Source organism: Perca fluviatilis, chromosome 5 (assembly GCF_010015445.1).
Source record: "Perca fluviatilis chromosome 5, GENO_Pfluv_1.0, whole genome shotgun sequence".
Lineage (NCBI taxonomy): Eukaryota > Metazoa > Chordata > Actinopteri > Perciformes > Percidae > Perca > Perca fluviatilis.
In genome coordinates, this window is record NC_053116.1 from 14,447,843 (window position 1) to 14,469,608 (window position 21,766).

General features: G+C 40.1%; 1 protein-coding gene across 7 annotated transcripts in view; it reads right to left on the reverse strand.

Moving 5' to 3' along the window:
* dlgap4a (discs, large (Drosophila) homolog-associated protein 4a) overlaps positions 1-21,766 on the reverse strand; it is an 81,870-nt gene that overhangs the window by 12,598 nt on the left and 47,506 nt on the right. For 4 of the 7 annotated variants that reach the window (XM_039799581.1, XM_039799578.1, XM_039799579.1 and 1 more), the window contains 5 exons: positions 8,204-9,483; positions 7,557-7,792; positions 7,084-7,161; positions 6,366-6,513; positions 4,973-5,213 (listed from right to left, as the gene is read on the reverse strand). In XM_039799581.1, coding sequence (XP_039655515.1) covers positions 4,973-5,213; positions 6,366-6,513; positions 7,084-7,161; positions 7,557-7,792; positions 8,204-9,412 — 1,912 coding nt within the window. In that variant the 5' untranslated portion in view covers positions 9,413-9,483. Of the gene's footprint in view, positions 1-4,972; positions 5,214-6,365; positions 6,514-7,083; positions 7,162-7,556; positions 7,793-8,191; positions 9,484-14,024; positions 14,061-21,766 lie in introns of those variants that run through there. The other 3 variants (XM_039799584.1, XM_039799585.1, XM_039799580.1) reach the window with 2 other exon arrangements.

The window sequence follows — 21,766 nt, forward strand, 5'->3', positions numbered from 1 at the left end:
AAAATGGTTCCATAAAAAGAAATGAAAGAAGAAAACACCTTGTCTTGAGGACAGCCATTCAAATTGAGACAAATTCCCATTAACTTTGTCCTTCCTTTGCATTTCTGGAGACTTGGTTTGTCCATTCTTATCTGCTGTATAGTCTGATATCCTTAATATATCCTTATCCTCCTGTGGTCCTTAGTCTGACCTGCTGGACTGAGGCAACAGTCTGGGTTACAGCCTAATCAGCTGATGAAAAGCCAGGTAGTGCTTCTGATGACAAACCTTTCAGGATGAGAAACTGGGAGCTTTATCAAAATAGAGTATTGTACCTGAGCAACTTTTAATTTATTTTGAGACTGTATTGCTCCAAAAAAAGACAGGAAATGCTTTTTGGAAGGAGTTTAGTTTAGTTTAGCTTACTTTCGATTAGTTGTTTCGTCCACAAAATGTCAGAAAATTGTGAACAAAAAGTTTACTGTCACAAAAGACAAAGAAAAGCAGCAAATCCTCAAAACTGAGAAGCTGGAACAACAGAGTATTTGGCATTTTTGCTTAATCAATTATCAAAAGAGTTGCAGACTATTTGTCTATTGACTAATCAATTATTTGTTTAAGCTCTATGACAAATTCCCATTAACATAGCAATAGCATACTATTAATATGTGTCATACTCTAATACACAAAGAGTGTTTGATATAATATGTAATAAACTTACATTATACCAAGTGTATTCTTTTTAGTGGCTGCCAAAACCATTGTGGTGCAAAATAAATGTTTCCATCTATGTTAAAGTAGGTCTCTAATTAGTGCAGGAAATGGATAGGCCTTGACTATACTGTCTAACCATGTTAACTAACACACATCATCAGGAAGCCTGCCTGCTGTTGACCTTACTGTGAAACTACAGTTGCTTTGCCCATTCAGTCAAGAGATTACCTCATCAATGAGAGTGAGAGGAAGAGTGTGTAATACTGTGGAGGATGACTCACAGTCTATCCATGGTGATACACAGACACACCATGGCTTGTGTAATATGGTGCTGGATACAATGAACATGCCTTGTTGCCACAATGAAGCTTCAAAGCCAGTGTTTCTGATGATACCCAGCAACCTGCTAGGAGAATTTTAAACTTTGAAAGACCAAAGAAAATAAATAAGTTCCTAAACATAAGTTATGTATGTGTTAGTAATTAATGCCTAACATGATGTGCTGAATTCTCCTAACCAATAGAAATAATAGAGTCAGTGAGCATAGAAAAGGGACATGGGTAATGCTATTGTGAGTGATCTTATCACTCCTTTTGTTTGCACATCCGTCTCTTGTCAGGTGGTCCTTTTCATAAAATCCCAGTGAAGTGTCCTAACTGCAAAGCACTACACAGGGCAGGAAGCTGATACATTATTGATTGTGTCCTCAGGTCTCAACACATGGTAGCTAGCTACGGAATGAAAAATGGCCCATGAAACTGTGGACCAAAAATAGCCACTCCAGTTATGGCAGTTGAGGTAAAAATAATTTTTTTGAAAGTTAGGTTTTTAGACACTAAATTGATCTCCGCACACCATGTCTTTAAAACTGAAATTTTAAAACACAGTTGGAATCAACTCAATATTATCTTCCAGCAATCAATGTTAAACTTTAAAAAAAAAAACATTGTACTTTGTACCTGATCAGGAGAAAGCCATGCAAGAGACATATAATGTGCAGTAGTAAAAGGTGTCAGTTTTGACTTTTGCAAATCCAGATAAATATTTTGCACACCCTGCACAAAACCTTACAGTTAGGCTATTTTGTATACATTTAATATAGTGTCTACATATTTTTTATTGTAATATTTCTATTATATATTTAACTGTTGCAGTATTTTTGCTCTATTGTTCCTATTTCTCTGTATGCACCAAAAACATCAAGGGAAATTCCATGCAAGTGAAAACTTACTTTAGCAATGAATCTCATTCTGATTTTGACTTATAAGTTAAGCTCAACGTGATTCATAGCTTCCTCCATGCCTCTGAGCTCAGATCACTGTCACATGTTGAGCCTGGAGTAGGAGAGACGTATCGTTTAACGTTAACGTCACTTTACTCAATTTGACAGTTAATGTTAATCCAAAAGATCACATGTAAAATAAACAAAATACTCTATCAGTCCGATGTTGATGCGACTTCACAATATGTATAATGTTTTTTTCCGTTTTAATGATCCGTGCCAGTGAGTTACGACTTAAAACATCTCTGACATTAAACTATTTGGCAAAGTAAGATCGCTTATAGTATTAGCCAATGTGAGCTATCTGCTGTAAAAGACGTGGACGGTTGGGTCAGTCTAACTAGCGTTACCTACCGAGCTGTCCATACTATCTTACCAATGATGTTGACGCCTTAGCTACTGTTAGCTTTTGCTACTAGCCAGTGAACGCTCATTACGGTGGGATCTCACACAGGGCTTTTAACGTTGAGTGACAACGTTAACGTTAGCCAGAGGCATTATATAGTAGAGATGGAGGAGAGCCAACAGAGAGGAGCGGCTACCGGTAGCTTTGTACCTCGTTACCACCAGTCTAACAAAAGCAACCACATTACTGTCTAACGTTACCTGCCTCGCCTGCTTGCTAACGATTCGTATTAAGGTTTCATCCTTTCTTCATCCACGTTAGCTAACGTTAGCTAACCTATCGTACCATTAACGTTAGCTCACGTTAGCTTGCCGTTGCTAGCGTACCGACAACAATTGACAGTCTAAACATTTACACCCAATCGGAGAAAAAGCGACACAATCTTACTGTATGGCGGTTGACTCGTAAAATCCTTATTTTTTGGTCATTCATGAAATGCAGACAAGATGCAGACGGGCTCAGTATCCTGCCGTAAGACACACACAACGGCGCTGTGAAGAAAAGATTTGTAGTCCACGCCCTTGACGACGAGGATTGGAGTCCACGTTTTCTCCGTTACTGCTCTCTGCGAGCGACTGGTCAGTTCTGGTCTTCGATGTAATCGAACAGAAACGTGATTGGTTTAGGTCTCTGTATGACGTTTTTGTGAATGTCTTCGCGATAGGTGCGTTTCATTTTGGTCCCTGGCACCGCGGGAAAGGACAGTCTGGTCTTGACAAGCTCATACATATTCGATCCATTGTGGCCGCCTGCCCTGAACAATGGAGCTCTATTTTAAATTGAATCGTTTCCAATTTTTATCCCGTTTTTGTTGTGTTTCGTTTTTGTTTTGACGAGGATGTTATTCAGTCTTTATGGCAATCAAGACAAAAACAAAAAAACTCCTGGATTACACAAAATCAGACTGTTTTGTAAAACGAATAAGCCTATATGATATATTTGCAATTGCCAGTTAACATAAATAAACAGATACTTCCTCCTGGTTGTTCATGTAAGTTCTGGTTATATTTGCAAGGAACCAGTACACATAGCCTAGTGTATATATAGCAAATAACTGAAAATAACAGTATCAAACGATTATGATAACAGTAGATGTTCATTGTGTGAGGCAAAAGTACACTGTAAATATAGGTTTTTAATATATGAATGTTTAATGCATTAAGACATGTGAAGCAATAATACACAACACTAGTATGACTAGAATTGCAATTTATCATATAGGTACCCAGAAAGAATACTTGCGTCCATACTATTGGTTTGTACGATCATTTAGGTCATCTTTAATATGCTAATGAAGATAAACATAATTAACCTATACCACATTTGGAATCTTTACAAAATGTAACTAATCCTGCCATATCCTATATTTTATTCTTAATTGTTAGATGTATCTCCCAGCTTCAGGCTACGTTATTCAGTCATAAGAGAATTACACCCATCAGAAAAAAGAGCTGAAGAAGAATAACATTTTTTTTTTTCATATTAAATGCCCTAATTTACTTCATGCATTCACGTCCAAATTATTGGCACTTCACTTCAACACAAAAACAATCAATATAACTTGACAACAAAAACATTTAAAACCCAAAACAATAAAAAAAAAAAATAATAATTTCATGTAGCAGCAATTGTGTGACTGCTCACATCATTCTTAAAAAAAAAAACTAAAACTAAATTTTATAAATGCCTATCTACAATATAGAGATGCTCAATGGAGACATTATTGCAGACTGAGTGTTGAAAACCCAACAATTATCATTTGAAAAGGAAGGATGGTTGGAAATTTGACATAAATCAAACAATACACTGAAAAGCGATACACAGATTTGGTGGCAACGAAGTGGAGTCAAACTTTTCAAGTTCTACTTTTCACAATAGCTATGATTACATGGAAAATGTCCTGCTTTCCTGTTACTATATTCATTTATTTATCAATTCAGAAGAATGCTGTTGTTGCCCAACTCTGCATCACTGTTGCTGTATGAATATTTTGTCATGGACTTTTACTGATACAGCCAGAGCACCTTAAATGTAACCAAAAGTCCTCATATTCAGACTGAAATGTAAGAATTATTCTTATACCAACCTTGCACAAAAACTATTTTCTATTATTATCTACATCTCATGTGTCACGCATTTTGTATTCCAGAGCTTTCTTTCTTTCAGCACAGAGATGATCCACAACAAAGCAAACTAATTAAGCAAGACACAACTCTGTTAATCTAAGCTAAAAGGTGACATTTTATTTAATCCTTTTGGGGAAAATGTTTTACCCTATAGCGAAGACATAAATATGCTATACTGTTTAGAGTTGTGTGTGTGCTATGAATATGAAATTGTTAGTTAGTGCACTTTAAAAGATATATGTTTTGAATTCTGGTTTGTATAGATTTCAGTGAAGGCCTACTTCCTTTATGGGACAATTTTCAATTTCCTACAAAATGTTAATTTTGTTATTACTAAGCCGAGTAAATAGATGTGTGGTTAGTATTTAATGGCAAATATATCCTCCCTTTCTGCAAATATTGTTTTGAAATTCTAAAAGACTATCTTCAGCAGATCTGTCCCAACTTGTCCTCACTGGTACTCACTGGTGTTGGAGCTGTAGCCTGTAGTGATGAATGGTGGTGAGTCTGAGTCCACAGAGGCCGTATCTTCATCCTGGGAGCAGCCCGCCTGAATGGCCCGCAGGTAGCTGTGGCTGCGCGACCGGAAGCACGTGGGTGCAGGCAGATCCAGAGCCTCCACTGCCTGTGATTCCCCCTCACAGTACGGTACTGAGTGCCCACAGCCCTGCCCGTATACCTGTAAGAACGTGTGCAGACTCACACGCTAAGCGCAGAGGGAAGACTGAGAAACATGCATTTAACAAGTACATACCCAGTGGCTGAAGAAGGACTCACAGCTTTTACTGGAGTAAACGTGGCTATACAACAATGCCAAAATACTCAATTACAAGTATCATCAGAATGTACCTAAAGTATCAAAAGTACAGTAGAAGTACTAATTTCACAGTAAAATGGTGTGACTGGCATGTCATTATATATGACATTGTTAGATTGTTCATACTGATGCACTAATGTATAAGTAGCATTTTTCTGTTGTAGCTGGTTGAGGTGATTTGTATTGTAAAATGATTGGATAATTTAACTTATTTGGGCCTCGATCAGTTATTTAAACAAAGTCATCTGAGTTTGGGGGGGGATCTCTCTTTTGTTGGAACTGCAAATAACTCATTAAAGCCATTACAAGTATTTTTATGTTGGGCAATTTATTAGCAAATACAAACGTGTCGTGGGTGCTCGTCCCTCAAAATCAGCTCACTCAAATTGTTGTAGTTTAGTACACATTCTTTACTCTGATTGTTTTACTGTCATCTTGAAAGAAACTGGATCTCTCAGTCATTATTTGATTAATGTAAAAGCTCCCATGTACAAGTAGAGACTGATGCCATTGCTTCTTAAAAGGATGTTTGCATTAGTCTGGTGTGTGATTCTGCATCCCACTCCAATCCTGCTGACGAAGATATACAACAAGTTCCCTTAGGTTTACACTGAGGCATATGTCCCACTTTGACATTCTGCAAACACTCTCAAGCATCTCCTCTATTCCACCAGCTTATTCCCGGCTGTCTCATTCATAGACCGTCTCAACAGACATTACACTTAAATATTCTCTCACGGCAGATTCAAAATTGGAGAATTGTGTCAATTTATTTTTTGCTCATTCCCTGGTGATTTTTAGTGGGTCACTGGAATTAATCCAAGATGATCTAATTAGCAGTTTTAAAAGATCTGAAATTTCATAAGGTATGAATATGTATATTATACCATGAAAAAACACATTAAATATTGCTGTCACGTTGGTTGATCATGACTCAAATCTACAACACCTTAGTTAACAGACACACATGAGAAAATAGTCTTTGCCAGCCAAGTAATAATAATGTGACGAGCAACACATTTGATAAGATAAGAGACATACCTGAGTGCCCGAGCCTCTGCCCAGTGTGCCGGAGCAATGGCTGAAATCATTGTTTCTGTAGCGTGGAGGGGCCTCCAACGGGCTCACCAAGCAGTCTAAGTTATCGAGGCTCCGATTAGTCGAAAGCTCTTTCAGGGAAGGCAGGGAGCTGTGGAAGTGAATGTAATAATCAGCCTCTCAGAAGTCAGAGACTGGAATAAGTGAGGGCTGTGTTTAATTGATGATATCCAGGAGAAACTTTAAATCACACTCCGAAAAGTTCCCCTGGGTATTTTAAAGTTAAATACTATTGAGATGGGTGGATAGTGATATGTGCTCGGGTTTAAAATAGCAGCACAGAGGAAACATTAATTAGTGAAACTGATAAATATGAAATTCACTTTCTGCTTGATATAGGACATTTTTTTTTAAGTTTCCTCTGTTGTGGCTTGCCCTTTTGGCACCTGGTGTTCGTGAAAATGTGTGTGCATAATGAGCAGCAGGGTGTGGTTGAGTGATTTCCATGGAACATTTGCATGTTATGAAACCAGGGCTTGAGGAAGCAGGCAAGAGTAAAGTACTAACACACCACTCAGGGTACCTGCAAGGCAATAGATGGAACAGGATGCAGAGAGGAGAAGTACTGGGAAAGGTTAGCCAAAAAAAAGGTGGTGGGTATTGGTGGTAGGGCAAGTGAGGGTGGGTGGAGGGCCACTGCCTGCCTATGGTTGACACTGACCTCAGATGCTGCATAGAGCATGCACTCTGTAGTGGAGACCACAGATAGTCCTCCCGCATGAGAGCGTAGCAACGAGGCCTGTCCGTGTGGAGGTAAAACACATGGCAACATTTCATCTCCTACTGCTTTTGTACCAAATGAAGATCATATTGTATGTAATTTCTTGTCCTCTCTCATTAATATACATATCTTCGTCCACGAATAGCTTCTAAGAGATTGTTTTGAATAAGTGCTGCTGCACATCCAGATAATTATTTGTGACAAGATGCTGCCACCTGCTGACTACCTTTGTGGACATGCGAAAAATGTTTCTTCCCACAACTTTCACAACATATACCCCTTCAGTGCTTATTTCTATTTTAATGAATGTAACGTAAAAGAGAACAAACACAACAATGGCAAAACAATGAGCATGATAATCCAGGTTATAATTTCAATATGATGAATGTGATACTTTTAATCATGGGACTCACTTGCGTTGTGGGAGAGGTGGCTGCTGCTCACTCAGCGAGTGCTGGGTGGCCTTCAGGTAGCTCTGGCGACGTGCTGTGGCTTTGGGGGAAGGTTTGGGACTTCCTTCTGAGTCCTCACTGTCTTCTAAGTCTCCCATAGCTTTCACATAGCTGCCACTGCGCATCCTTCGACAGGGGATCTCAGTTCCTCTGGCCCGGCCTCGACCCAGAGTTCCTGTCCAGTCCCCCAGTGGGACCTGGATTATGAAAACACCGTTGCTACACTCTTAAACCATGTAATGAAGCTACTTCAGGTGTAACCCTTAGACATTGTATGAATTTCATGGTTTATGTCACTTTGTTTAAATAGATTTTACAGTATGATTCTGAGCATGTACAGCAATGGTAGCCTACTTGAAAAAGAAAATATATGAATGTGATTAACCTCATGGAAATCTATACATGGGGCTGAGTATAAACAATGAGGATACAGTATATATGACCAACAGAATAAGGGTCAATCTAATCAAATTATTATATATTAACTGTCTTTCTTCCAGTGCTTAAAACTGGTCAATAAAACCAACAAACCTTAGAAAAATCATAGAAATATCCATGCAAACTTACAAAGAATGATGATGAAGATGAATACTCACTGGCCCTCCTACCTGAAGGAACTGTTGTGCCAGGTCTTGGTGGCATGACTTTGATTTAAGCAGGGTCCTGTTAACAGTAGCAGAGCCCTTCTGCAACACTTGCCTGGCCTGGCTGAGGGTGAGAGTGGACCAGGAGCCCCTCTTCACCAGTATATCATCCTTGCTTCGCCTGGTTCTTCCCTCCTCTTCCTTCAATCCTACCTGTGTCGCCTGGCATGCCAGAAACTTGAGGTCACTGCTGCTTTTGGAGGTCTTGAGAGTATGTGCAGAAATGGTGTGGTAGCCCTGTGGGATATGTCTGGGAGGGGCCTGGCTGTCTGACACCGCTCTGCCAAGAGTCATCATGGTCAGTGGGTTGCGATAACCTACAGCAATAGTGCCAGCTTTGGTTGTGTCAGTGTCCAGGGCATCGTCTGAGCTCCAGAGGCCTAGTGCATTAGGCCTAGGTCTCTGCTTTGGCCCCTCAGTTTTAGCCCTGTCTTTACTCTTGCTTCTGCGTGTTGGTCTACCACCCTCCTCACCAGCTCCCGTGGTGCCAGTCATTCCTCCAGCAGAACGGCCGTTTATGTTGCCTTTGATTGCAGAGTTTTCCAGGGACTGGGACTTGGCAAATAGCTTCTGCACAGAGTGCATCAGGTGACGTATGCGTCCTGGGCTTTCACTGCGTTGCTTCGACATCCGTCCTCTATGAAACTGCAGCGTACTGAAGCCATCATGCTGTAAGGGCAGGTGCCTCTCTAACTGATCCAAAATGTTGGAGGGTAACCGATTCATCTTGGCTGCTGCTGCAGTGGAGATGGTGGCTGATCCACTGGTGATCATAGGAGCACCAGTAAGGCCCAGACCCAAGCCCATGCCCATAGACAAGGATGTGGACAGTGTACCTGCTCTGCTGCCCTGCCCAACTCCACCACCCCCAGCCATACAGGCCTGGGAGCAGTCAACCTGGGCAGTCTGGGTGGTGAAGTGCAGACGAGGGAAGGTGCTGCTGTTGGACATCTGGCTGAAAGGCAGCAGGCAGTCAGGGGTCATGGGGGTGGGGATGGTGGGAGGGCACTGGTGGAGATGGGGGTCCAAGGTGCCATAGTGATTTATGGTGGGGCTCAACAGAAAGGAGCTGTGAGGGTCAGAGGTCAAAGGATAGAGAGGCTTCTGGGGGCAACCTGCTGGTTCACAAGAGTCGGACAGGTGACGACTGCGGTTGGCTCCTAACCCTTTCATGGTGGCTTAGATGTCGTCCTTAAAACATGTCTCCAATCAGTACGGATCTACTGACCTCATCAGGGCTCATCCTGCAATGTGGAAAGACACAGAAATTATCTATTAAACATGGTATTCAAGTCATTGTTAAAAAGGATATCTGATTGGTGCTGCTATTTAGAAATGCATTCTGATAGTTGTGTGGAAGTATATATAACAACTTTTAAAACCGTAAAATCTTTCCTGTCACATTTTATTTTCTCTAATTAAACCATTTTTATCCTGGCAGATTCTCTTAGGATTGTTTAATGAAAATGAGCAGTTTTTCCCTTTATAGAGATTATAGTTAACAGTGCATAGCAGTAAAACAGCCATTTTGCGTACAATATAAAGGCTCAGAGGGGATGTTCTCCACAGCAATACTTAAAGCTAATGAAAACATTAGTGCCAGAGCCCATTTAGAAGTGTTTTTTTCTCTGTGTGTCCTTGACTTTTCAGTACAGTAATTGAGCTAAAAAAGACACTATAGACTGTCTCTGTTTAATGGTGCATTTCACAAAGTCAGCATAACACAGCCAGTAGTGTGGAGAACAGAGCCATTGTCCACTACAGCAGGGGTCTTCAACGTTTTTTAAGCCAAGGACCCCTTAACTGGAAGAGAGACGGAGCAGGGACCCCCTACTACATATATTGTATAAAATGTTGCATATTAAACTAGGCCTACAATAACTTGTAGGGCAGACTAAAGCCTTTATTTACATACATTCTTTGCATAGAATACTAAGCTATTAAAATAGTTGTTTGAATGATTTTATAAATCTTGTTTTAATGTTAAACATACATGTGACACTGTGAATCCTTAGGAATAACTGTATCTGTGGATGGCCTTAGTGACTACCTTACCTATAGGCCAGTTTGCTTATAATATGTTGGATTCATTTGGAGGCCCCCCTGCATTTACTCTGACGACCCCCTAGGGGTCACGGACCCCCTGTTGAAGATCCCTGCTCTACAGTAAGTTACCATATGAGTTGCTTCAGCAAACCACCAGGTGGAGCACCAGTAGCAAGTGCACAAAGGACACTGTTTGGTTTTTGGGTAAAACACACACATATGAACATTGTATTTTCTTAAATTGCATTTAAAAATGTATATGTCTAGGTTTAATAAATTATATGTGTATTTAAAAAAAAACCTTGCATGATAAAAAAGTAATGAACATGTTGGGATTTAAGTGGTTTGATTCTTAAAAGCAAACCATGAACAATACACAGTTTTTCTGTCTCTATCATGTTGCCACTAAACACATAAGAACAATGGATGGAAGGATGGAAATCGAAAGACAAACAGACTAACTCACAGATTATTTTCACTGAAAAAGAGGGCCTATGGAGTTTAATGCATGAACATTTCCACCATAGCAGGCATCCAGACAGCCAGAGGCCTATCTATGACACCACCGTGACGTACGGCCTGGAGCTACTCCGCTGACAATGCATAGGAGAGCAATTTTGTGACTCACACATGTAAATGAGCTTTATATTTAAGGAGCGCTATTTGTTCCAAAGAAGGAAATAAACTCTCATTTCAACAAATAATTTTTGGTGCTTCACCATCCTCTTGAATCCACTAACTGTGGAATAAACTGTGATTCCATTCCTTTCGAAACCATGGGGAACAATAAATTTCCTCTAATGCTCACTAAAATATTTCTATAGAATATTTCATATTTCATTTTAATTAGATACAAACAGGGATAAATACTGAATTCAATCTTATAAAACTTTAATTAACTGCCCTGGTATTATTGACAGAATATGTATGTTTTCATTTTATTTTGTAGGAAGTTGTTCTAGATAAGATTAGTCAGCTCTCTAGAGAGCTGACGGGGGATGACAGCTCTGATGTATAACTAATGGTTATTTTCTCACCGCTTTCCTGGGATAACGCTAAATCTAATATGGCCTCTTAGTCAATATGCCATACAATTTCCAGTGCAACTACAGTAATGTATCTTAACATAGCCCTTAATTTGCTTTTGTCATCTACTGTATATGATATATCTCTGCCATAAAGGGAAACTTGGTGGCCTGGCACAGACAGTATAGAAACACAATGCAGAGCAAATGAGGGGGAAAAAAAGAGATATTTTAGGGCTACTGTCTCGTCTTCTTCTATCACAGGCCTACTCATTCTCAAAGCTCTATGAACAGTCATATTGCATCAAGGTTATGAAAACTCGTAATTCACACAGCAGAAATCCATGCTGCATTAAATTCACTCCAACAGATGCTGTCTGTATCACAGTGGAGTGACTCACTGATCAGTCAATGGTAAGAGCCCTCTCCCACAGCAAGCATGAAATCTTGCCTGGGAGCTGAATGTGGAATGTTAACTGCAGACATTTTCATTCCACTGTGTTGGTTTGCCACTTCATACGTCTCTCTGACCTCCCATACACTCTCTACAGTGTGAGAGCAGCTACTTATCTGAGTCAGTGTTCCTGGACGGGCACAGCGGTGTGCTGACAAATACACCAGCCTTTTACAACGGCGCAGCCTGCTATAATTCATCCACCCGAGCTGACTGTAGCCCCACGTGTTCACGTCCTGTAGGCGCCACTGCCGACAATCTGACACACACCTACCCACTGACACACCAACACATGCTGACACACGCATAAACGTGCTAACTGCCCACCCACCCTTCCACCGCACCAACAAAACCCTGTCAAGTGCGGAGCATCACAGGGGAAAGATGAAAAAGAAATAATGTTCACTGTTCATGTAATTCTGTCACAGGTTCAGTGCATCTGTCTGTCTGTGTGATGGTGGCCAGCAGGCTCTTTCATAATTACAAGGTGAATGAATCCTTGGATGGCATGTGATGTTAGCAAATATGTCTCTGCTTCACACGTGCACACCGTAGGGAAGCAATAACTGGCTGTGGGTATTATCTCAGAGAATCTTACACATTCACTGAGTGACAGGAGGGTTACCTCTCTTTCACCAGCAGCTATGCATCATCAAAAGGGCAACGTCAAATGATCTCATACGTGCTATATTGGTTGCAGTTTTAATGCACTTATGTAACGTGGAGGGAGAGTGATCTCACAGTTGTTTGTCTATTCTGGCCCTGTATGGGTCATCTGGAGGGTAAAAACTCATGCAAGCATTTGGTTGATTGGTGTGTGAAGGTGATCTATGGAAAACCACAATCACCATCAAACATTATGGATAATGAGATTTGACCAGTCTTTATTTATTTATTTTTTTGGGGCTTTTCCACCTTTAATTTCGACAGGACAGCTAGGTGAGAGAGAGAGAGAAGACATGCAGGAAATTGTCACAGGTCAGATTCGAACCCTAGACCTCTGCGTCGAGGCATAAACCTCTCAGTAGACATGCGCCTGCTCTACCCACTGAGCCAACCCCGCCACGATTTGACCAGTCTTTACAGGTTCTCTACAGTGAGTACTTATGTAGCACATTACAAAACACCTCTTATAGTGCATGTTAAGATGTAAAACATATCAACACTGAACAAAAATCCTGAAATTAAAACAATTTGAAAGTCTTAAAAGAGAAATTGTATGTGAAGAGGTAATCAGATTGACAATGTCAAATTGATAATTCTGCATATTTGACTGAAAATACAATATTTACTGACTAGTACCACTGTCACAAAAACTATTTAATGTCTTAAAACTGAAATTTGAATCATATAGGAGTCTCCCGATGGTCAAACCACCAACTTATTTACTACAGTAAAACAGTCCTATACTATATTATACTGGCTTATTACTTATTACTGGCTATTATTGTGTACTGCGTACATGTACTTCTGTAGCTGTCTGAGATGTGGGACTTCTAAGTTGGCTCCTATACAACATTGCTATCATTTGTACTGCGCAGGAAAATCAAAGCCAGATGACAAACAGTAAACAAGCACAAATGTTACCAAGGCTGCAGCTCATTGTTGGAAGACATTTGAGACTTTCCAAGTACCGTGCAGTTATGTAATGTAGTTTCTAGAGCTTGCTCTGACAGGGTAAAAAAAAAGGCCCAAGGGGAAATAATATTTATAATATCTTTTAGGCTATGCATCCACTTTTCAGCTGTCAAGGTAGAGATGGTTTTGATAATTAGGGCACTCCTGGTGAACTAAAAAAGCATTGGGGACTAGCTTGACATGTTGTCTGTTGCTGCGTAAGGTTGTAAAATTAGGCGTTGTATTCTGAATTCCTTCCTAGTGCAATGTTTTGTTCAATGTGTCTAACTTGTTCCTGTTTAAAATTTTCTTATATGTGTTGTAGAATAAAGTGTAATGGATTGTATACATGTCACTGTCAATTATTGAGAGACCAGAAGAAAGAATCAACCACACCACAGATGAATAACTGTCCCACACCTGTGCAAAAAGAAAGGCCCGGGCATTATCTATTTAAGATCAATGTTGTAAGAATGGTTTAAAACAGTCTTGAAGGTTCAAAACGTTAGTATGATCAATAAATTGTGATGCAGAGTAAAAGCAGTATGTGGGATCTTCTTTTCTCAAGACTCAAGTGATACTTTCCAACGCACCTGCATCTGAGATAGTTGATGTGTGAATATTTTCTATAAAAAAAAATTACCTGAAATTATTGCTTGCGTAATGGTCAGTGTGCAGGAGTTTTTCTAAGCTTCTGATCTGCTACTTTCTAAAAAAAAGAAGAAAGAAGCTGAAATCAATTATAATATATGAGCCACAGAACATGAATCAATTACAAAATTCAGTCGCCTAAATTAGTTTTCAAGATCATTGTGATTAACAGCCATGGAATTGTCTTTTACTTATTCTTAAAAACATTAATTTAATGTCAATTCTTTAAAATATCAATGAAAAATGGACATGTAGGTTATGCTACATTAACACAAGCACATACAAAGTAACTAGTACTATTTTATATTTTATAACTGCAGAGTTTTAAAAGAAAGAAAAGAAATGCAGAGTTTTAAAGCATCAGTATATTGTAGTTAGACTTTATTATCCAGAGCTTTTCACCAGTGCCTCCTTACAGAGTTCATTATGTCAAATTAGGAAGAGGACAGCAAATTGTGAAATTGTGTTCTTTGCTAGTCTCTTTAATAATGCTTTGTGGGGGAACAATGGAAATAAAATATATAAAACACATACAATATTTTGGAATGCCTTTTACACACAGGTTTAAAATCTAACAAATGAAGATTTAACTCTAAAAAACAAATCATCCTCACAGGGCCGGTGAAATTGCTGCTACTTTGTCAAAAACCTCCATCATTGGCACGTTGGGAGGTGATGTCACTTGGCCCAATGCTGACATACAGCCCCTGTTAGAGCTACACGAGGCCTGCTAACAAGCAGAACTAAGAGTTTCTGGGCTGTGTCCCACAGAGCCACCCAGCAGTCCTGTAATAAAGGTCTGCTGTAGCCGAGCACTTCCCCTTCAGCCTGGGGTGATGAGCAGAGGGAGGGGAGAGACGAGAAGAACGAAAGAAGTATCGATCTGTGTCTCGCTCCTTGTTCTAAGGGTGAATATACAGCTGCTGGGTATTGGCTTTTGCAGTCTCCTTCAATAATCACCTTTTTTCTCATTCCTTCTCCCAGACATCTACTCCCTTTCAGCCACATGCAGTACATTTACACCGAAGTCCACTACAAGTGCTGCTTGCATACAGGATCTGAATCCTTTATCTTATCAGCCTATTTCTTTTTTATCTTTAAATATTTATTTTTTTGGCATTTTAAGGTCTTTATTTTTGACAGGACAGCTTCCGCAGGTCGGAAACAAATCCGTGGCCGCTGCGTCGAGGACTGAGCCTCAATATATGGGCGAGCGCTCTACCAGGTGAGTTACCCAGGCGCCCCTGTTTCTTTTTATTCTAAACATGACTTTGCTTATACTATTGCAAAAACACTGAGAAGATTAATTTCAGATTCACCTCGTTTGTAATAAAATGTTTGATGGGCAGCGAAAATGTATCTCTCTTCCTCTAAGCTACTACAAGTACAAGGTCCGTGTTTACAGTATTAACACTTTAGATGAGCCGACACCATCCGTTGTCCCCACTGTGTGGTGAGAATCTACTAATAACGTGTTTTAGTCACATAGTTATGTCATCAGGGCTTCCTGTGGATGAACCAAGTGTTGTTCTCTACTGTTGCAAGTGTTGTTCTCTACTGACTGGGGGGGAAGCAAGAGCAATAAGGCTCATTTCTTTTCCATACATGTCTTTTGAATAACTAAGGAGAATCAGAACAATCCTTTTGTATTCAGGATTTTTAAACCTGCGGTGCAGAACTTTTGCCTCCCCCCTCTGGCAGTGAGAGTAATTACACAAACACTGACGACGCATGCTTATGCCATATGCCTGCAGGTGAGCTCGCCACATCTCCCCGTCCCCAGGAGCACTCTCTTCAAGTCTTCCCGTGCAAATAAGGGCAGAGGAAAAGATAAGGCCAAGTGATGGAGTTGTCAGATTAGGTAATTATTTCTGCCCTAAGTCCCTTCTCTCCTTTCTGTGCTCTCCAATGAGGATGAGCTACACCAATGGTGATCCGTGTTTGTCCTCGCCATCGATGGCTTCCCCCCCCGATTTAAATTAAATTTAAATCCTTTCTCTGAACGGTGAGTTTCTTTTGCTTATCTGGAGCATCAACTCCAGCTTCTTAGGATTTTCCACCATAGCTTTAGCCATACTACTAGCTGCTGCTCCTAGCTGGTCCCTCCACATTTTTCCCTTTAGCTCTGACTGATTGATCAGTCAAACACATCACTTCCTGTGAAGACACCACAACTCCGGTATACTGCCAAATACAGACAGCTTTCCCTGGTGGCAATAGGCTCCCGCACTCTGGCTTTAAGAATTTGGAATCTTTTTTTTTTTTACCTCCAATTAAGGAATGTCCAGATAGCCTTTTAAAGACAGACCACATAATACATAATATATTTAATTGTCTGAGGTGTTCAATTAACATTAAAGGAATAGTTTGACATTTTGAGAAACACGCCTTTTCATTTTTGGCAGAGAGTACCACTCTCATATCTGTCTGTTAAAAATAAGGTTACAGAAGGCAAAGGTAACAAAATCTGCGACATATCGCAAAGACACTCGTTTTTAGATTTTTTTTAATAGTAGAAAACTGTCCTTTAAAACGTAACGTTTTCTTTTTTTAGTGGTGCCTATTATATTCAATTCAATGTTCAATTTGTTCAATAAAAGAATGTTGGAAATTATTTCCTTTCACTTGTTTTAAACTCAACAAGCAATTTGGTATTTTAGCAAAATACTGAAAGCAGCAGAAATGCAGAACTGAGTACACTTTAATATCTGTTTATTTATCGCGTTCAAGTAATATCGTTACCACGATATTCAACAACGTTATCGCATATTTTCCTCATATCGTGCAGCCCTAATTAAATGTGTGCATTAGTGAACTATAGAGGCGCTGGAAGGCTGATGATATTACCTTTTGGACAGAGCCGGGCTAGCTGTTTCCCCGTTTCCAGCCTTTGTGCTAAGCTAGGCTACTCGCAGTATGTTCATATTTAACATATCATGAGAGTGGTATCTTCTTATCTAATTCTGTAAGAAAGCTAATAATAAGCATTTTCTGAAAATGTCAAACTATTCCTTTAAAATTACCAAAACTGACAAGGCCAATAAATGCACATCCATTACATTAAAAACACACCCTCCTCCCTCTCTTCTGTTTCTGTGTGTGTATGAGTATAAAGACTTATTACTGCTTTAGCGTGCCTTGATTGCAAAATACTTTGTTTTTAAAGCAGTATCAGAACCATTAAGTGCCCAATAAACTGGAAGCTAAATATACTTAGATATAACAGAATTATTCTGACAGTGTAGCTGCATATATCTAACAAACACATTTAAACATCATTTATATGCCCAAGAGGCTATATCACTAAGATAGTTTTCTCTGCTAAAGGGATGTAACTGCCAAATGCTGGTCAGTCACATTAAAGGAAGAGGCAGAGGTTGTTAAAATGATTAGAAGAAAGAATCAAACACACCCAGGAAAACTGTAGTCCCTAATACAACATGACTTCATATCTATTGATTCCCTCTGTCTACAGTGGATCTGCAGATGTTCACAGCTTCTTCTTCTTCTTTTTTTAGATTAACACTACATTATTTGAGGTTTAAATATGGAAAACACTGTTCATGTTTAGAGCTGATAGAACATTGTAGCATAGACCAGACTGTTAAAGGTGGGACTTTCGGTTGTTTTTAGCAATGGTGGAAGAAGTAGTGAGATGTTTTACTCAAGTAGTAATACCACAGTATAAAAACACTCCATTACAAGTAAAAGTCCTGTTTTCAAAATCATGCTCAAGTAAAAGTACAGAAGTATTAGCATCAAAATGTACTTAGAGTATCAAAAGTAAAAGTACTACTTAGCAATGGGACTGCACCAGTGTCATACATATTCTATATATATTATTGGAGTCTTATTGTTGATGCATTTTCGTATGCAGCAATGTTGTCAGGGTCAGGCTACAGTATAATATTTCCAAATGGAAAGTAATGGAGTAGAAGTATAAAGTAGTAGAAAATGGAAATACTTGAGTAAAGTACAAGTACCTCAAAATGTTAAGTGCAGTACTTAATAAATGCACTTGGATGCTGGATTCCACCACTGGTTTTGAGTATGCTGTAGTTAGCGTAGTAAGACTATGGAAAAGACAGTCAAGCAGATGGAGGACTTTACATTACAACACAAGCTAGAGCAGCTGACAGCTTTCATACTGCTCCCCTGTATTTACTGTAGGTAGAAGCTATCCAAAAACACCTGCTCCTCTAATTCAGTGACTGTCTTTTCAGAGAACTGTGGGACTTTTGTTGATGGCATGCAAGCATGCCTTCCAAAATCTGAAAGCATCTTCCTTTCACATTGCTGAACATGGGGAATGCTGCTCTCAAAATGTGAAGCCTGCTGAAATATTCAGAGCTAGGAGCATTTGGCGTTCATAGGATTCTCATCAGTGCTTTGCCCATTAAAGCCATCCCAATGCACTGCTCTCCCTCGTTCACCACTGCACACACTGAAGTGTAATTAGAGAGAGAGAGAGGTTGCACATTTCCCGTGGGCCATTTACCATCCTCACTGTACTGCTGCTGGTTCCCTTCAGCACTGCCTGACCACAGAGATCCACTTCAGTGACTCTGCAAGATTGAATGCATGGCAGTGCCGAATAGAAGGGTTAACATTTATGGGTTTAATTTAAAAAAAAGAATGTAATCCTAATATTGTTTTATTGGATAGCCATGCAATAACGTGAATGTAGAGATGTATAAATCATCACTATCACTTGCTAGTACAATTAGACTATTACTAAGATAAGAGAAAAAGGCCAATTCTAGGTTTGAAAAGAAATGACATGCTTTTGAAAGTGAGTATCTCTGTATTCTGTAAGCAGAACAGTAGCAGAAGCTGTAGGGCGGGTTTTCAGAGCAGTGAACTTCTCTCCCTGACAGAATGACTTTGACACTGTACTGGTCTCAGGCGAAACAAGACACAAAGCACCCAATAAGCTGCGTGTTACATGTTAACCTCTGCAGTCATGTGCTGTTGTGTCATGCATGCACAGCCCAGTGTCTACACTGTTAACACACGCTACCCATACATTCAGCACAGCCCCCTGGAGCCTGGGGAATTATCGCATGCTATTGGTTAGTAACTGCCAGGGTGAATCCGCCACCAGTGTTCATTTAAAAAGCTGTCAAAGCTTTAATAGTCCCGGGGGCTTGGGTTTAGAGAGGAAACGCTTCAGTCTTCTCTGGAAACAGAAAAGGCATAACTGACAATACTATGCCATAGGAAACTGTACAATTGTTTTGTTTGAGCTTTGTTTGAGTGTGAAACTAATCTGCTGTCTGGCATGCTCGGCACAACTGTATCGTAATAGCCCTTGCATTTCTAACCCGTTTTCAAACTATTGGGGTTAATTCTTTGCAGGCTGGATTAAATCAATCCATTTGATTGTGAGCTGTGTGTGGTTTATCTCTTTCAACGCTATCTGACCCCCAGAGTGGGACTGGACTTTCTCCAATATGCAGCAGAGCAGTAACCCTAAATCGTCTAATCATGTGCACGTACAGTAAAATAATGATTGCTTGTGTCCACTCATTTCATTCATTTTCTGCATTGTGTTCTTCATTAAGACGAAAATGATTCCTGATGACAATCACTATGATATCATTCTGGACATTAGGTATAAAAAATGTGGTTAATTTAAAAAAAAAAAAAAAGCCTGGAAAGTTAACCCCTTGTGTAAATATAAAGAGCAACATTTTGCTGAATTGGGGGTATGCAGTTGCATTACAATAAACCACAACAGCTTCAGCTACATCATATTCTAGCCTGGGGTGCCATATTAAACGGATTTCTCAGAGATAGTCCCACATAAATCCTATGGGAGGCAAGATCAGGGCAGCAGCACAGCAGCTGTCCCTGGCTGCTCAAATTGGCCCCGGAAACAAAATAAAAATGAATATGCTGTTTTGCTCTCTGTAATGTGAAGGGATTAGAGCATTCAACAGTATCAGGATTTAGGATTGAGTGTGTACTCTACATGACCAGGCAGTCGTGGTCAGATAGGGCAGAGGGCTGGAGGAGAAGCATATCTCTCCATTAGGATCCACACTTAAACAGGAGCAGAAGCCGTTGAGAGGATTACAGCAAGACCATATTAAATATGCACAGAGTTTTTTCCTCTAAAAAGTGCTGCAAAGTGGTCTAATTAGAGTGAACATCAAAGCTTGTTTAGCCAGCAATGGAAGGAACAGTTTTAACATGGTAAGTGCCCTAAGCTTGCCTTATTGTCATGTTCTAACCTTGACCACCAGCACAACCTCTTGCTACAGTACCCTCTCTTCCCAACTGAGGCTGAGGTACCAACCAGCCAACAAATGATTCCTCAGCAGGAGTGTCTGTATTCCAACCCTGTGCCTTCAAAATTGTAAAGCTAGATACAAATGAATTATTTGACAATATCTGTAACTGTCTATTTGTAAGATATTATTATATAATTCCGAAGGTTACTTGTGTCTCATGTATGTGTCACTGAAGGTGCCCTGAGAAGTCGGAATTTCTGGACTACAGAGTGAGATTGTGTCATCAGGTTCCTGCAACATGAAAATCTGCCGATCTTCTTGGGGTAATTTAGTGTTGAGTAAATGTAAGTTGTGCGTAATCAATCAGGAGGTTAAACTCAATCATTTTCATCAGGTTTGGACCCTGAATTTAACTTTCAGTCTTCCATCTGGAAGAGAATAGTGCAAGTGGAGTTGAGCACAAAGACAATTTTAGTATACATAGGATAACTGTCACTGTCTTCTTCTGTGCTATGTTAAAAAAATGATCTGCCTTCAATGAGCAAGAGGATACTTCAGATGTAGGCACTTCATCTATCAAGACTCATTACAAAAATATTGTAACTTAATAGAAACATTTCCTGAGCATCAGACACATTCCAAAAAATGTTTGAACAGTTACTGCCACTGGTAGAAAACACAGGCCCTCTTTTTGACCAACTGTGAAAACAGGCTGGTAATACTGTAGAACCCTTAGGTCTATGGAGATTTAGCAGGGGGTGCATTGGTCACAGGGCAAGCTGACTCTGCCAGCTGAGCTGAAGCTGGGACAGTTTTAGGACTAGGGAGAGGCACAATGAGAAAGGCCATTGTACTGTACTTGTCTCTCATTTTAGGCATAACATGCACTGTATTCTGAATCAGAAAGAAGATATCTGGAGGATGCAGCTGTTAAAGCTCTCTCCTTTAAGATAGTGGAACAATGTGGTGGTAAGGTAGAGGGATGCTCATGTCCAGCCAAACAATAAATAAGGCCAGGGCTGTAATGCAGCCTAAGACAATGGCAACATATATTTGTCTTGTCATTGGCCAGAGGTGTGGTGAGCTTCCTGGTCCTCAATCATCTCGCACAACCTAGCGCAACGTCTGTAGCTAGCACATTATCTAATGCGGGATGTCCTAGTAAAAAGTCTAGCCTGGAATTTGTCTGATCAAATCTGACGAGGGGAGCCCCAATTTGCAGAGGCTTCAGCTATCATCTTCTAAAAATTCTGAGATTTTATCAAGTAGGCCCTGAAAACACCTGTTAGCAGGCAGCTTGTGCAGTGATGATGGACTGGAGGTACAGTAAACACTGAATACTCTGCCTCGCAAGTGCATGTCTCACAGATGACACATTGTAGCTCCATCTTTGGAGAGTGCTGGGAGTACTTCCATTGCTGCTGCTGCCATCTCACCGCTGACAAAGCTCATCAGTCAGGGCTCTCCAGCTGGTCTGTGATCCCATGCGTGCTTGATA